An 18,855-nucleotide genomic window follows, 5' to 3' on the forward strand; every position below is an offset into this window, starting at 1 on the left:
TGCCAGCTGACTCTGGAACGTGTACAGTGCCTGCCTGTCCAGCGTCTCCTGCTCAACACCCAAACAGCACCATGCACACAGGTTATCAGTTTCAGTTTCAGTGTCTCAAGGAGGCATCACTGGGTTCTGACAATTCCATATACTCTACACATCTACTTGGCAGATGCCTGACCAGCAGCGTAACCCAACGCACTTTGTCAGGCCCGGAGTGCATGCACATGTATTTGTGTACCCATCAGAGTGGATTTCTTCGACAGAATTTTGCCAGAGAACAACACTCTCATTGCCATGGGTTCTTTTTCAGTGCACCAAGAGGGTTGCTGCACACAGGACTTCAGTCTATCACCTCATCTAAACGACTAGATGCTCAGTTTGATTTTCCATTCAGACAGGGGAGAAAGGGCACGAGCGGGATTTGAACCCAGACCCTCACGGATTCTGTATTGGCAGCTGAGCATCTTAACCATTCTGCTACCTTCCTCCTGAGGTATCAGTAACCTTCACTAGTCTCACTATCAGAAGTATCAATACCCTTCACTAGTCTCACTATCAGAAGTAGCAATATCTTTCACTCATCTCACCATCAGAAGTATCAATACCCTTCACTAGTCTCACTATCAGAAGTAGCAATACCCTTCACTGGTCTCACTATCAGAAGTATCAATACCCTTCACTGGTCTCACTATCAGAAGTAGCAATACCCTTCACTAGTCTCACTATCAGAAGTAGCAATACCCTTCACTGGTCTCGCTATCAGAAGTATCAATACCCTTCACTAGTCTCACTATCAGAAGTATCAATACCCTTCATGAGTCTCACTATCAGAAGTATCAATACCCTTCACTGGTCTCACTATCAGAAGTACAATACCCTTCACTGGTCTCACTATTAGAAGTATCAATACCCTTCACTGGTCTCACTATCAGAAGTAGCAATACCCTTCACTGGTCTCACTATCAGAAATATCAATACCCTTCACGAGTCTCACTATCAGAAGTATCAATACCCTTCACAAGTCTCACTATCAGAAGTATCAATACCCTTCACTGGTCTCACTATCAGAAGTATCAATACCCTTCACTGGTCTCACTATCAGAAGTATCAATACCCTTCACTGGTCTCACTATCAGAAGTATCAATACCCTTCATGAGTCTCACTATCAGAAGTATCAATACCCTTCACTGGTCTCACTATCAGAAGTATCAATACCCTTCACTGGTCTCACTATCAGAAGTATCAATACCCTTCACTGGTCTCACTATCAGAAGTATCAATACCCTTCACTGGTCTCACTATCAGAAGTAGCAATACCCTTCACGAGTCTCACTATCAGAAGTATCAATACCCTTCACTAGTCTCACTATCAGAAGTATCAATACCCTTCACTCGTCTCACTATCAGAAGTATCAATACCCTTCACTAGTCTCACTATCAGAAGTATCAATACCCTTCACTAGTCTCACTATCAGAAGTATCAATACCCTTCACTTGTCTCACTATCAGAAGTATCAATAACCTTCATGAGTCTCACCATCAGAAGTATCAATACCCTTCACTGGTCTCACTATCAGAAGTATCAATACCCTTCACTAGTCTCACTATCAGAAGTATCAATACCCTTCACTAGTCTCACTATCAGAAGTATCAATACCCTTCACTAGTCTCACTATCAGAAGTATCAATACCCTTCACAAGTCTCACTATCAGAAGTATCAATACCCTTCACTAGTCTCACTATCAGAAGTATCAATACCCTTCACTGGTCTCACTATCAGAAGTATCAATACCCTTCACTAGTCTCACTATTAGAAGTATCAATACCCTTCACTGGTCTCACTATCAGAAGTATCAATACCCTTCACTGGTCTCACTATCAGAAGTATCAATACCCTTCATGAGTCTCACTATCAGAAGTATCAATACCCTTCACTAGTCTCACTATTAGAAGTATCAATACCCTTCACTGGTCTCACTATCAGAAGTATCAATACCCTTCACTGGTCTCACTATCAGAAGTATCAATACCCTTCACTGGTCTCACTATCAGAAGTATCAATACCCTTCATGAGTCTCACTATCAGAAGTATCAATACCCTTCACTGGTCTCACTATCAGAAGTATCAATACCCTTCACTAGTCTCACTATCAGAAGTATCAATACCCTTCACTGGTCTCACTATCAGAAGTATCAATACCCTTCACTGGTCTCACTATCAGAAGTATCAATACCCTTCACTAGTCTCACTATCAGAAGTATCAATACCCTTCACAAGTCTCACTATTAGAAGTAGCAATACCCTTCACTAGTCTCACTATCAGAAGTATCAATACCCTTCACTAGTCTCACTATTATAAGTAGCAATACCCTTCACTAGTCTCACTATTAGAAGTAGCAATAATATTGATAATCGTCAACCTGTGGTGTCAACAACTGAGGACTGAAACCACTGTAATCATCCAGGCATAAATTACTTTTTGTGTGTGTGTGTCTGAGCATATTACTAAAACGAATTAAGATCTTGGAAACTGCTGTGTCATCCTGTCTGTATCTAATTAATCCAAAAGACAATATCTGTTCTAAGTTTCAACGCACTTGGCAAAAGTTGGAGGCAACTTGCCAAACACACACACACAAAACACACACAGATGCAATCTTTGGTACCTACCGTGCCTGAAGCAGATTCCACGTCAAGTGCAGGTGATGGCGGTTCCTCTGCAGCTAGTTCTGTGGGCGGATGGTCCTGACTGCTGGTGTCTGGCTTCGCCCTTAATTCTTCAGACTGCCATGGGCACACATCAACACACTGCTCAATGGACATATACCAACAACTCACACACACTGCTCAATAGACACACACACCAACCACTCACACACACTGCTCAATGGACACACACCAACCACTCTCACATACTCCTCAATGGACACACATCAACCTCTCACACACTGCTCAATGGACACACATCACTCACACACTGCTCAATGGACACACACCAACCTCTCACACACTGCTCAATGGACACACATCACTCACACACTGCTCAATGGACACACACCAACCACTCTCACACACTGCTCAATGGACACACATCAACCTCTCACACACTGCTCAAAGGACACACACCAACCACTCACACAATACTCAATGGACACATACCAACAACTCACACACTGCTCTATGAACACACATCACTCACACACTGCACAATACACATACCAACAACTCACACACTGCTCAATGGACACACACCAACCACTCACACACACTGCTCAATGGACACACACCAACCACTCACACACACTGCTCAATGGACACACATCACTCACACACTGCTCAATGGACACACACCAACCACTCACACACTGCTCAATGGACACACACCAACCTCTCACACACTGCTCAATGGACACACATCACTCACACACTGCTCAATGGACACACATCAACCTCTCACACACTGCTCAATGGACTCACATCACTCACACACTACTCAATGGACACACACCAACCTCTCACACACTGCTCAATGAACACACATCACTCACACACTGCTCAATGGACACACACCAACCACTCTCACACACTGCTCAATGGACACACAACCTCTCACACACTGCTCAATGAACACACATCACTCACACACTGCTCAATGGACACACATCAACCTCTCACACACTGTTCAATGGACACACACCAACCACTCTCACACACTGCTCAATGGACACACATCAACCTCTCACACACTGCTCAACAGACACACACCAACCACTCACACACTCTGCTCAATGGACACACACCAACCTCTCACACACTGCTCAATGGACACACATCACTCACACACTGGTCAATGGACACACACCAACCACTCACACACACTGCTCAATGGACACACACCAACCACTCACACACACTGCTCAATGGACACACACCAACCACTCACACACACTGCTCAATGGACACACACCAACCACTCTCACACACTGCTCAATGGACACACAACCTCTCACACACTGCTCAATGAACACACATCACTCACACACTGCTCAATGGACACACACCAACCACTCTCACACACTGCTCAATGGACACACATCACTCACACACTGCTCAATGGACACACACCAACCACTCACACACACTGCTCAATGGACACACACCAACCACTCTCACACACTGCTCAATGGACACACACCAACCTCTCACACACTGCTCAATGGACACACATCACTCACACACTGCTCAACGGACACACACCACCCACTCACACTTCCTGCTGTTCATCATGCCAGTCTTCACTGTCACACACAACCTAACCCACAAGGAATCAACTTCCAAGGAATACACAATTATGTCTACGCAAGTATGATATTGCTATATTTTGTATCTTTCTTTGCAATTCAAAACATGGCTATATATATGTTAAATACTATGAGGTTGACAACCCACAACTATCAGGTTTCCTAGACAGCATCCGGCAACCATGTGTTTGATTTCAATCTATCGACCTTTACCAATATTTTTTTTTTTTTTTTTTTTTAGTGGTTGTGGTTGTTGCAGTTGTGGCATTTGTTGTTTAGTTTGTTTCGTTTCCTGTTTTTGTTTTTCGTCTTCTTCTTTCTATCACATTCCTTTAGCTTACTATACTTGCTGATGTAGGTTTGTATGCATTTCATAATGTAACAAGAGAGGCAAGGCCTTCAAGACTCACTTGCGATACACTTTAAAAAAAAAAAAATTTTTTAACTTTTAAAAAGTAGATTCAATTGTTAAAGTGTGTTCTGTATTTGTTATTATAAAGCTTTGTGTAAAAAAAAAAAAAAAAAAAAAAAGAAAAAAATAAGGCTTGAGCGCAGATTCAAACCTAGCGTGTTTGGGTGGGAAGAAATTGTCTTAGTCACTGCGCTATTGTGCATCTAGCAATGCCGTTCAAAAATTAATTTATAAGCATGCTTTTTTAAGGGCAATAAATCGACTGCGGAATTCGCAGTGATAACGCTGTTTGGATCACGTTATTTTGGTGTATCTCGGGCATTTATGAATTCTTTTAAGTCTGTGGTAAAGGAGACGATGCCATCACTGCAATCACAGTGCAACATTTAGCCGTTTTCTCTGGATCTAGATAGATGAAGGACAAATTTAGTTACACTCCCCAGGAAAGTACGACATGGTCGATTCAATTTCTCTTTTATGTTTATTCTAGTTAATTGAGTATTCTCTCAACAATATTCATATGTAGTAAACACACTGATGATGCAGTCTGTGTCAATGTATGTGTTCTGTCCAGAATATGTATTTCTTTCCACTTAATTGCGAACAAGAAAAATGAGGTCACGCCGCATTTTTACAAAGCATCGCCTATGCCACTGCAACTGAGATGCGGTTTTCTGGTGTTTTCTGAATCCCGGAAATAGTCTCAATGAAATAAACCGCTAGTGATACAGTAAACACGGCTTAATTCGGTAGACTTACAACCTATTGTTGGTATGACAGTGAAGATTTTTTTCTTTCTATTTTTGAGCCAAATTTGGCACTGACGGACAAATTATTTCCAGAGAAAATGGCAATGTGAAAGTTTACCACAGACACACAGACATAATACATACACACACACAGACAACCGAACACTGGGTTCTAACACAGACTCACTTTGTTTACACAAGTGAGTCAAAAATTGAATAAAAATGTTTAAAAAAAAAAAAAAAAAAAAAACATTAAAAAAAACCAACTCTAGCTGGAGAAAAGATCTGGTTTGAAAACAATGCAACAGTTTTATGCTTGTGCAAACATCTACCCCCCCTCCCCCCTCCTCAATGCCCTCATGTGAGAAGAAGAAGAAAAAAAAAGAACAATGATATTAAACAGCTATATGTTCATTTGGACCACAGGAACAATTTGTCAAGCACCATTCTTTCACAAGGGTGCAAACTCAGCAGCACTGACTATTGAAAAGAGGTCAAAGGACAATAAGGCCAGGAGAGTAAAGGATTAATTCTTGATAAAGACTGCTAACTCTCCACGGACAGGGTACACAACTTCAAGTCAACGCTGCTTACGCTACCAGTTCAGCTAGCACACACAGGTAAATCATGGGTACACTGGAACAAACCCAGACACTTCCTCAAAAAGGAAGCGCCGGGCTTGTCCTTATACCAACCATTTGGCATGTGCACAGAGCAGTAATGTCAGAAGAAATATGCCAACAACAAATTAGCATTTATTTAAGACTGGCATATCCTTTTAATCCATAATATGCTCAAACAGACTACATGGGAGTGTCTGGGTTTGTTCCAATGTACGCATTATTTTACCTGTGTGCTAGCTGAAGTGGTAGCATAAGCGGCACTGACTTAAAATTGCATACCTTGTCAGTGGAGAGAGTTACCACTCTTTATTTTTTACTGAAACGGTTTGTGTTACCTGGCTGACAATGGGAAGAGCGTGAGAGGCTTGTTGAGAATCTGTGCTGTCCGCCGCACTAGTCACCTCCACAATGGGTAGTAGAGGATGTTCTTGTTGTTGCTCTGGTTGTGGTTGTTGCTCTTTTTGTTGCTGTTGTTGTTTCTCTTTTTCTTGTTGCTTTTGTTCTTGTTGTTGCTCTGGTTGCTGCTGTTGCTCTTGTTGTTGTTGCTGTTGCTCTTGTTGTTGTTGTTGCTGTTGCTCTTGTTGTTGCTGCTGCTGCTCTTGTTGTTGCTGTTGCTCTTGTTGTTGCTGTTGCTCTTGTTGTTGTTGCTGCTGTTGCTCTTGTTGCTCTTGCTCTTGTTGTTGCTGTTGCTCCTCTTGTTGTTCTGGTTGTTGCTGCTCTTGCTCTTGCTGTTGCTGCTGCTGCTGTTGTTGTTGCTCTGGGCTTTCCATGTCCTCCAACTCCACATCCACGCTTGGGGAGCAGCCCGCTTCCTCCTCCTCCTCCGCTTCTCCCCCTGCATTCTCCTCCTCGTCCGCCTCTTCACACAGCTGCAGCTGCTCTGTGGAGGTCAGCACCTGCAGCCAGGGACGCTCCACCCACTTCACCTGGGTCTGGCTAGGGTCCACCAGGAAAGACCACCGGTACCTCACCTGACAAAAAAAAAAAAAAAAGAAAAGAAAAGCAGGATGCACATTGAGATCGGAGAAATCACACAGCAACTGCTACAAAAAAAAAAAAAAAGAAAGAAAAAAGAAGAAGAAGAAGAAAAAACAGTCATAATGATTAAAGAGAAAAGAATAGCTCTGGTAACAAACAGCTGAGTGCCAAGGCTTCAGTCACATGGGGAAAGAGTAACAGTTAATGCTTCCAGACATTTTTCCAGCAGCGTCCGTGGAGCACTTCATTCTAAGAAAGCCGACAACACATGAATTCCTAGCACTGACCCAGCATGGTGCAGTGCGGTGCGGTGCGGTGTAGTGCGGTGCAGACACCATACAAGCTCTGTGAAATGCAAACAAGGGGCAATCCATCGTCTTGCAAAACAGATGGAGAACACTTCTGACGCATCTAAACAACAGTCAGTCCTTGATTTTCAATACAATCCTTCTCTTCATAGTCTTGGGCAGACTGGTGGAAGTCTGAACTGTTTGAATACCATCCAAAAGCGCTTGTAGACCCAACTGTTTTGTACTGACATGACATTCTGAGTGTAACAGTTCCTAAGAGAAAGAACTGAATCATTTCTGTTGCAATGAACAAAGAGCATGCTGAGTAAACACTGGTATTTTGTAGATGTAACAAAGCAGGAGTGTAGTGTAGTTTAGCGTAGTGTAGTGTAGTGTGGTGTGGTGTGTTGTGGTGTGGTGCAGTGCAGTGCAGTGTAGTGTGGTGTGGAGTGGTGTAGTGCAGTGTAGTGGAGTGCAATGCAGTGGAGTGTAGTGTAGTGGAGTGGAGTGGGGTGTAGTGTAGTGTAGCATCAGCATGTGTGACTACATGACTATGAACCCCCCCCGCCCCCAACCCCCATCCCTCTGCCCTGCCACTACCACCCACAACCCCCATCCTCAGCCCCCCCCAATCCCGAGGCCTACCTGCAGAGGACTGATGTTCTTTATGCTGAAGTGCCGCGTGACCTCCGTGTCGTTCAGGATGCACCCAAAGTTGATGGCCGTCCTCTGCAGCTCCAGGTTTGGGAAGAACACCTCGCCCCTCAGCAACACTTTGTCCTGGGCGACAGATAGCGTCATGTGGTCACAGCTCTCCACGACAATATGTCACAGCACCTCCCTGAAGTCACTTTCAACTCAAGCCACTATGCAAACGATTCAGGTGAGACGATAAACCAAGGTCCCCTGTAGCAGCGTCCATTTAGCCCACGTAAAAGAACCCACGGCAACAAAAGTGTTGTCCCTGGCAAAATTCTGTGGAAAAATCCACTTCGATAGGAAAACAAATAAAACTGCAGGCAGGAAAAAATATTTTTTAAAAATGGGTGGCGCTGTCAGTGTAATGACACTCTCTCCCTGGGGACAGCAGCCTGAATTTCACACAAAACAAATCAGTTGTGACAAAAAGAGTAATACAAATACAAGTTCGATATTTAAGTGTTGCTTAGAGCCCAGCCAACCACTCAGGGCTCTGTTATGCTGTAAACACTGTTAGTATTTGATCCAACAGAACCCAATGGGGGGAAAATAACAACAACAACAACAACAACAAAAAACCAAAACCAAACAACAACAAATAAACAACATGGAAAAGAAATTATGTACAAGTCCAGTCATATTCACACACTTAATCCTAAAACATGCCATTGATGACTCTGCTTCACAACATCCATAGGCCATTTGGAGCTGGTAAGCTGTGTCTGAGCATTCAGCCATTCGGAGGAGACAATAAATCGAAGTCCTGTGTGCAGCACACACCTGGCACACTGAAAAAGAACCCATGACAACAAAAACTGTTGTCCTCTGGCAAAATTTTGTTGAAAAAAAAATTTGACTCGGATATGTACACAAATATGCACGCACTAAAGAGGCCTGGCTAGCATGTTGGGTTATATGAAACATTGTATTTTCACATAAGACTGAAAATGTGGACAGCCAAAAATATTTTTCAGAAATGAAGAGATTTTTCCCCCCCTTGTCGATATGAATTCATATCAGTTCTGAATGTCACTTCCTTCCTGGAGTTCTTGTGCAAAAACAATCTGTCACCATCAGATAATAAAGCCATTATATCTGAACACACACATATATATCTATATACTTTCGAACTGGTTAATGGTTTGATTTCATTTTCATTTTCAAGGAGACATCAAAGTGAGCCGATTGATCATGGAATCCAAATCAGGTAACATGGAAATTGTTATCAGATCTCTTTATTATCAATCATGACAACAGTCACATACTTTCTTTTTTAAATCTAAATCAAGCAAAACAAAAAAAGCACTTACACTAAGCCATTTTACGAATAACACTGAGGCAGAGAGAAGCCAGTGAGAAAAGGGAAAACACACCAATGCTTCAGGTCACTCACGACATGGGAATGCTCCTTGTAGCTGAAGTAAAGGAGGTCCTCAATGGTACGACTGTGGACATCAGTCTTGTATTTTGGGTCAAAGCGCAGAGTTACCACATACTTCTGGCCATCAGGCAAATAGATTTCCTGTCAGACCACACCACTTCACATGATATGAGAAGTCATCACATGCATCTATTGATGAGGAAGGTACCATAAAATCTGGACTATTGAGCGCATCGTTACACAAGCCGCATCCACTGAATTCAAAAAACAACAACTGGAATTTAAACACACACAAGCCGCACTGGTTTATAAGCCGCAAATGTTGCACAAAAAAGCAAGTGCAAAAACGTCTGAAAATTAATCAAAAAAAGTAAGGAACTTGACAGCCCTAGAAACTTGTCAGACGCACACAAAACACAACTTTAGTTATAAATTCAGTGAGAAAGCAACACAAAAATAAAAATACAGCTACATCGAAGATACACAATAACACAAACTAAACAATTACCGGTAGTCACATTAATTCATTCATCATCTCCACCATCTCCACTGAAAGTTTCGTCTTCAGTGTCGGATTTGAACAGAAGCACAGCTTCCTCTGCCATGGCATCGCCGACCCAGGCTTTGTTTTCCCTATTGGATGAATCCCAGTTTTTCTGGCTGGTGGCTCCTTTGTATGCTACATTCCAGAACTCAGCTTTGCGAAAGCCACTGACAATTGTAGATTGTTTTACTTTTCCCCATGCTGTCAAAATCCATCTGATCATCTGTCTGATCATGGATTTATTCACTCCACGTTCATTGGCAGCAGTTCAGTTTCCGTTTTCAATAGCCATATCGACTGCCTTCAATTTGAAAGCTGCATCATAAGCACTGCGTCCTGTTTTTGGCAAGATGGAAGTTGTCTGAATAAGGGTGATCAAATAAATGTTTCGTGTGTGTAAAGGCCGTGTATAAATTTAGAGGACAAAATGTAAACAGTTATCAATGGCACACTTTAACAGTGAGTTTCAGATTCACGAAGAGTTAAAACCAGTTTTGAAACATAATGTAAACCTAAAAATAGAATGGAGACTGACGGCAACAACTTAATTTGACCTGAACGCATAAGTGGAAAGCCCACAACATTGAGAAAAATCCATAAACAAGCTGCACCATTATTTCAGCCGTAGGGGTCGAAGTTTGTGGAAAAAGTTGCGGCTAGTAGTCTGAACTTTACAGTATATGTATTGTCAAACCACACTAACCCACATATTATCTTGGTTTACACAGATATCCTCTGAAATAGTTAACAATGAAGGAAGTTTAAAGAACAAAATTTTTCTCATCCACTGCTGGTAGTGGAGATGCTGAACCACATTTTTCAAATTTTTTTTCTTTATGTTTCAAATCAGTCCAGAATTACAGGAATGGATTTTCAGATCTCTTATAGATAACCACAATAAGACATTATGCATCTGCAAAGTGAGGTCAGTTATGTGTAAATGTATTCCTGCAATGAAATATGCAGTCATACACAAACAGTATCCAGGAGGTCACATGCAGTCAAATGTAAACGGTACACTCACAATGCAGTCCTATGTAAACTGTATGTCTGAAAACGCTGTGAAGACAGGCAGTCTCACCTAATACATGTAAAATGTTCTGCGTCTGTGTAAATGAGTGAGTGAGTGAGTGAGAGAGTGTGTGTGTGTGTGTGTGTGTGTGTGTGTGTGTGTGTGTGTGTGAGTGTGTATGTGCGTGACTGAAAGCTGACCGAATGACACAGGAAACGAATGAAGAGCGTCCAATTGCAGCTGTCAGTCGGCTCTACCCAGGTAGGCAGACTGTCGTGCAAAGGACTCCCCGTGTTTGTAAAGCGCTTTGAACCTGGTCTCTGACTGAGGATAGGTGCAGTGTAAGTATCCATATCATCACCATAGACAGACGGGCGCAATAGCCGAGGGGTTAAAGCGTTGGACTGTCAATCTGAGGGTCCCGGGTTCGAATCACGGTGACGGCGCCTGGTGGGTAAAGGGTGGAGATTTTTACGATCTCCCAGGTCAACATATGTGCAGACCTGCTAGTGCCTGAACCCCCTTCATGTGTATATGCAAGTAGAAGATCAAATACGCACGTTAAAGATCCTGTAATCCATGTCAGCGTTCGGTGGGTTATGGAAAAAAGAACATACCCAGCATGCACACCCCCGAAAACGGAGTATGGCTGCCTACATGGCAGGGAAAAAAAACGGTCATACACGTAAAAGTCCACTCGTGTGCATACGAGTGAACGTGGGAGCTGAAGCTCATGAACGCAGAAGAAGAAGAAGAAGAATCACCATAGTCAATCCAAGTGAACAGCCATACCTTGCACTCCACAGTCTTGTTGTCGGATGACAGGATGCTGAATGGGTAGCGGAGTTTCATGGTGATGGACAGGGGTAGAGACGACACGTTACGAAACTCCAGGCTGTGCTCCATGACTTCCAGCTTGTCTTGGGCTTTCTGCACAACAATATTCCGACAGTGATTCATCCATGTGGCGACTGACACATCTTCACATTATATCTTCTTCTTCTGCGTTCACTCGTATGCACACGAGTGGGCTTTTATGTGTATGACCGTTTTTACCCCGCCATGTAGGCAGCCATACTCCGTTTTCGGGGGTGTGCATGCTGGGTATGTTCTTGTTTCCATAACCCACCGAACGCTGACATGGATTACAGGATCTTTAACGTGCGTATTTGATCTTCTACTTGCATATACACATGAAGGGGGTTCAGGCACTAGCAGGTCTGCACATATGTTGACCTGGGAGATCGTAAAAATCTCCACCCTTTACCCACCAGGCGCCGTCACCATGATTCGAACCCGGGACCCTCAGATTGACAGTCCAACGCTTCAACCACTCGGCTATTGTGCCCGTCTTCACATTATATCAAAACACAGATATCGTAATAAACGAATGAAATGCTTATGCATTTCCACACAACTGGCATAAATGCAAGTCCAGCATGTACATTCAACACTGCACCAGCAATGTCACCGTCAATAAATGAATACTGCCATTCATTCCCTCAAGCAACTCAACAAAAACAATTAAATGATGCAATAATGCACCTAAAATGATTTTTTTTTCAAGCCCATAAAAGCTGCATGTTAAACTGCATCTGGGCTTATTCCTTTCATTTCTCACTTGATATGTCATGGTAACATGCTCCTGATCTTCATCAAGATATATTTCTCATCACAAATCAAACAGAAATTCAAAGGAACAGAACCAATTCACTTCAGAATAAACATTCAAAAAAATCACATGCTAATAAAAAAGCAACATGAGCCAACAGCAGCCGAGGACAGAAGGGCACCTTTTCCACATGAAACTTGATAACCTTGGAGGAGAACTTGAGAACTGGGAGGACAAAGACGGCCGACAGCTGGACCCTCATGATGGTGTCCTTGTGGCCGGAGTTGCCAACAATGGCCTGGCACACCAGCACCTCCAACACCGACCTGGGTCTGATGGGGAACACATCAAACTGGTAACCTTACATACAGGTGTGTCCCATATCTGCCAAGGTTCAAGTCTTTTAACTGGTAAATAATGGGGCGACATACAGTTAAACTTACATACAGGTGTATCCCATATCTGCCAAGGTTCAAAGCTTTTAACTGGAAAATAATGGGGCAACATATACTGGTACAGACTTACATACAAGTATATCCCATATCTGCTAAGGTTCAAGACTTTATACTGGGAAATAATGAGGCAACATTCAGGTAACCTTACATACAGGTGTATCCCATATCTGCCAAAGTTCAAGACTTTTAACCGGGAAATAATGGGGCAACATACACTGATACAGTTAAACTTACATACCAGTATATACCATATCTGCCAATGTTCAAGACTTTAAACTGGGAAATAATGAGGCAACATACAGTTAAACTGACACACAGGTACATCACATATCTGCAAAAGGCTCAAGACTTCAAGGCTACAGACATACAAGTATACACCATCTCTGCCAACATTCAAGACTTTTATCTGGGAAATAATGCAGCAACACACACTGCAATTTCACACACACACTGATGTTGTCACTCACTCTGAGACATAACCCTCTATAGTGAAGTTGATGGACTCTTCAGGTTTCAAGGTGAAGCGGACTGGTCTGACACTGAAGATGGGTCTGGAGTCGTCCAGTTCCAGACCGTTGCCCTGCAACAGTCAACACCATTTCCAGGGGTTTTCAACAACATCCTTTCTCAGCTGCACCAAGCATTTGCTCCATCCATGTCAGCATGGGCTAGCATCCTGAATTCAGGAAATGGGGCAACATATAAAAGCAAGGGTGTAAGCAATGCTTAAAACACATGGAATCATCTTGCTGGACAGACCTCCACCTGAGCTCCATCCCACTGTTCACCCAGTGTTCATGATGCGTCCATTAGGACAGCACACTGACAGGCCTCACAACAGTTATCATGATGGTCCATTAGGACAGCACACTGACAGGCCTCAACACAGTTATCATGATGGTCCATTAGGACAGCACACTGACAGGCCTCACAACAGTTATCATGATGGTCCATTAGGACAGCACACTGACAGGCCTCACAACAGTTATCATGATGGTCCATTAGGACAGCACACTGACAGGCCTCAACACAGTTATCATGATGGTCCATTAGGACAGCACACTGACAGGCCTCAACACAGTTATCATGATGGTCCATTAGGACAGCACACTGACAGGCCTCACAACAGTTATCATGATGGTCCATTAGGACAGCACACTGACAGGCCTCACAACAGTTATCATGATGGTCCATTAAGACAGCACACTGACAGGCCTTAACACAGTTATCATGATGGTCCATTAGGACAGCACACTGACAGGCCTCACAACAGTTATCATGATGGTCCATTAGGACAGCACACTGACAGGCCTCACAACAGTTATCATGATGGTCCATTAGGACAGCACACTGACAGGCCTTAACACAGTTATCATGATGGTCCATTAGGACAGCACACTGACAGGCCTCACAACAGTTGTCATGATGGTCCATTAGGACAGCACACTGACAGGCCTCAACACAGTTAACATGATGGTCCATTAGGACAGCACACTGACAGGCCTCAACACAGTTAACATGATGGTCCATTAGGACAGCACACTGACAGGGCTTAACACAGTTATCATGATGGTCCATTAGGACAGCACACTGACAGGCCTCACAACAGTTATCATGATGGTCCATTAGGACAGCACACTGACAGGGCTTAACACAGTTATCATGATGGTCCATTAGGACAGCACACTGACAGGCCTCACAACAGTTATCATGATGGTCCATTAGGACAGCACACTGACAGGCCTCACAACAGTTATCATGATGGTCCATTAGGACAGCACACTGACAGGCCTTAACACAGTTATCATGATGGTCCATTAGGACAGCACACTGACAGGCCTCACAACAGTTGTCATGATGGTCCATTAGGACAGCACACTGACAGGCCTCACAACAGTTATCATGATGGTCCATTAGGACAGCACACTGACAGGCCTCAACACAGTTATCATGATGGTCCATTAGGACAGCACACTGACAGGCCTTAACACAGTTATCATGATGGTCCATTAGGACAGCACACTGACAGGCCTCAACACAGTTATCATGATGGTCCATAAGGACAGCACACTGACAGGCCTCACAACAGTTGTCATGATGGTCCATTAGGACAGCACACTGACAGGCCTCAACACAGTTATCATGATGGTCCATTAGGACAGCACACTGACAGGCCTCACAACAGTTATCATGATGGTCCATTAGGACAGCACACTGACAGGCCTCACAACAGTTATCATGATGGTCCATTAGGACAGCACACTGACAGGGCTTAACACAGTTATCATGATGGTCCATTAGGACAGCACACTGACAGGCCTCAACACAGTTATCATGATGGTCCATTAGGACAGCACACTGACAGGCCTCACAACAGTTATCATGATGGTCCATTAGGACAGCACACTGACAGGCCTTAAAACAGTTATCATGATGGTCCATTAGGACAGCACACTGACAGGCCTCAACACAGTTATCATGATGGTCCATTAGGACAGCACACTGACAGGCCTCAACACAGTTATCATGATGGTCCATTAGGACAGCACACTGACAGGCCTTAACACAGTTATCATGATGGTCCATTAGGACAGCACACTGACAGGCCTCACAACAGTTATCATGATGGTCCATTAGGACAGCACACTGACAGGCCTTAACACAGTTATCATGATGGTCCATTAGGACAGCACACTGACAGGCCTCACAACAGTTATCATGATGGTCCATTAGGACAGCACACTGACAGGCCTTAACACAGTTATCATGATGGTCCATTAGGACAGCACACTGACAGGCCTCACAACAGTTATCATGATGGTCCATTAGGACAGCACACTGACAGGCCTCACAACAGTTATCATGATGGTCCATTAGGACAGCACACTGACAGGCCTTAACACAGTTATCATGATGGTCCATTAGGACAGCACACTGACAGGCCTCAACACAGTTATCATGATGGTCCATTAGGACAGCACACTGACAGGCCTCAACACAGTTATCATGATGGTCCATTAGGACAGCACACTGACAGGCCTCACAACAGTTATCATGATGGTCCATTAGGACAGCACACTGACAGGCCTTAACACAGTTATCATGATGGTCCATTAGGACAGCACACTGACAGGCCTCACAACAGTTGTCATGATGGTCCATTAGGACAGCACACTGACAGGCCTCAACACAGTTAACATGATGGTCCATTAGGACAGCACACTGACAGGCCTCAACACAGTTATCATGATGGTCCATTAGGACAGCACACTGACAGGCCTCACAACAGTTATCATGATGGTCCATTAGGACAGCACACTGATAGGCCTCACAACAGTTGTCATGATGGTCCATTAGGACAGCACACTGACAGGCCTCACAACAGTTAACATGATGGTCCATTAGGACAGCACACTGACAGGCCTCAACACAGTTATCATGATGGTCCATTAGGACAGCACACTGACAGGCCTCAACACAGTTATCATGATGGTCCATTAGGACAGCACACTGACAGGCCTCAACACAGTTATCATGATGGTCCATTAGGACAGCACACTGACAGGCCTTAACACAGTTATCATGATGGTCCATTAGGACAGCACACTGACAGGCCTCACAACAGTTGTCATGATGGTCCATAAGACAGCACACTGACAGGCCTTAACACAGTTATCATGATGGTCCATTAGGACAGCACACTGACAGGCCTCACAACAGTTGTCATGATGGTCCATTAGGACAGCACACTGACAGGGCTTAACACAGTTATCATGATGGTCCATTAGGACAGCACACTGACAGGCCTCAACACAGTTATCATGATGGTCCATTAGGACAGCACACTGACAGGCCTCACAACAGTTATCATGATGGTCCATTAGGACAGCACACTGACAGGCCTCACAACAGTTGTCATGATGGTCCATTAGGACAGCACACTGACAGGTCTTAACACAGTTATCATGATGGTCCATTAGGACAGCACACTGACAGGCCTCAACACAGTTATCATGATGGTCCATTAGGACAGCACACTGACAGGCCTTAACACAGTTATCATGATGGTCCATTAGGACAGCACACTGACAGGCCTTAACACAGTTGTCATGATGGTCCATTAGGACAGCACACTGACAGGCCTTAACACAGTTATCATGATGGTCCATTAGGACAGCACACTGACAGGCCTTAACACAGTTAACATGATGGTCCATTAGGACAGCACACTGACAGGCCTCAACACAGTTGTCATGATGGTCCATTAGGACAGCACACTGACAGGCCTCAACACAGTTATCATGATGGTCCATTAGGACAGCACACTGACAGGCCTTAACACAGTTATCATGATGGTCCATTAGGACAGCACACTGACAGGCCTCACAACAGTTATCATGATGGTCCATTAGGACAGCACACTGACAGGCCTCACAACAGTTATCATGATGGTCCATTAGGACAGCACACTGACAGGCCTCACAACAGTTGTCATGATGGTCCATTAGGACAGCACACTGACAGGCCTCACAACAGTTATCATGATGGTCCATTAGGACAGCACACTGACAGGCCTCACAACAGTTGTCATGATGGTCCATTAGGACAGCACACTGACAGGCCTCACAACAGTTGTCATGATGGTCCATTAGGACAGCACACTGACAGGCCTCACAACAGTTATCATGATGGTCCATTAGGACAGCACACTGACAGGCCTCACAACAGTTATCATGATGGTCCATTAGGACAGCACACTGACAGGCTTCACAACAGTTGTCATGATGGTCCATTAGGACAGCACACTGACAGGCCTCACAACAGTTATCATGATGGTCCATTAGGACAGCACACTGACAGGCTTCACAACAGTTGTCATGATGGTCCATTAGGACAGCACACGGACTGATAATCACAAATCACAACAGGGGCTGTGACTGAAAATGTGGAGAATGACAATACCATCATCCAATATGAAAGCAATAGACATAGAGACGAGTGCTAGTTACTGTACCCCCCCTCACCCTTCCCCCCGCCACACACACAAAGGTACATGCAAACACAGACGCAGAAACATACAGACACACATACACACAGGCACATGCACACACACAGACAAACACACTCACACAGAATACAGAAAATGTTTTCTTCCAAAAAAAAATTCTTTCTGTGAAGATGATTTAGTTCAGGTCAAAGAATGAAAGGACCAACAATGCTTCTGTAAAACAGAACCATTACATATCAGAGATACATTCAGTGTGTGCACACAAATGTGCATGTATGTGCATACTTTTGTGTGTATGTGGATGTGTGTGTGTCTGAGTGTTTCTGTGTGTGTGTGTGTGTGTGTGCAGTGTGTGCAGTGTGTGTGCAGTATGTGTGTGTGTACATGTGTACCTGCATGCCTGCATGTGTTCTGCAGTCCTCTCCACCAAAAGAGAACTGAACAGATCCAAACATTCATGCTCTTCCATGCCCACTCTCCCTCTCCTTGCTTTTGGATGTTGTTCAATGTTTCCATGTATGTTTAAGGTATAGTTTTCCCCTCCCCAGGAGGAAGGTGGCAGAAAGGTCCAGATGCTCAGCTGCCAATATAGAAAGTATGTGAGGGTGTGGGGTTTGAATCCCGCTCTCGCTCTTTCTCCTAAGTTTGACTGGAAAATCAAACTGAGCGTCTAGTCTTTCGGATGTGATGATCAACCAAGGTCCCGTGCGCAGTAGGCACTTGACGCACTGTAAAAGAGCCCATGGCAATGAAAGTGTTGTCCTCTGGCAAAATTATGTACAAAGAAATGCTCT

The 18,855-nt window shown here is 43.9% G+C and overlaps 1 protein-coding gene across 1 annotated transcript in view; it reads right to left on the minus strand.

Moving 5' to 3' along the window:
• Nucleotides 1-18,855, minus strand: part of LOC143300330 (hydrocephalus-inducing protein homolog) — a 142,558-nt gene that overhangs the window by 105,171 nt on the left and 18,532 nt on the right. Inside the window, exons 17-24 of the mRNA XM_076613931.1 lie at nt 13,521-13,633; nt 12,780-12,930; nt 11,779-11,916; nt 9,443-9,571; nt 7,996-8,130; nt 6,418-7,053; nt 2,668-2,781; nt 1-48 (exon numbers count right to left, since the gene is read on the minus strand). The exon at nt 1-48 is cut by the window's left edge and continues 99 nt beyond it. Of these exons, the coding sequence (XP_076470046.1) occupies nt 1-48; nt 2,668-2,781; nt 6,418-7,053; nt 7,996-8,130; nt 9,443-9,571; nt 11,779-11,916; nt 12,780-12,930; nt 13,521-13,633 (1,464 nt within the window). The remainder of the gene's footprint in view (nt 49-2,667; nt 2,782-6,417; nt 7,054-7,995; nt 8,131-9,442; nt 9,572-11,778; nt 11,917-12,779; nt 12,931-13,520; nt 13,634-18,855) is intronic.

This window comes from Babylonia areolata, chromosome 26, assembly GCF_041734735.1.
Source record: "Babylonia areolata isolate BAREFJ2019XMU chromosome 26, ASM4173473v1, whole genome shotgun sequence".
Taxonomy (NCBI): Eukaryota; Metazoa; Mollusca; class Gastropoda; order Neogastropoda; family Buccinidae; genus Babylonia; species Babylonia areolata.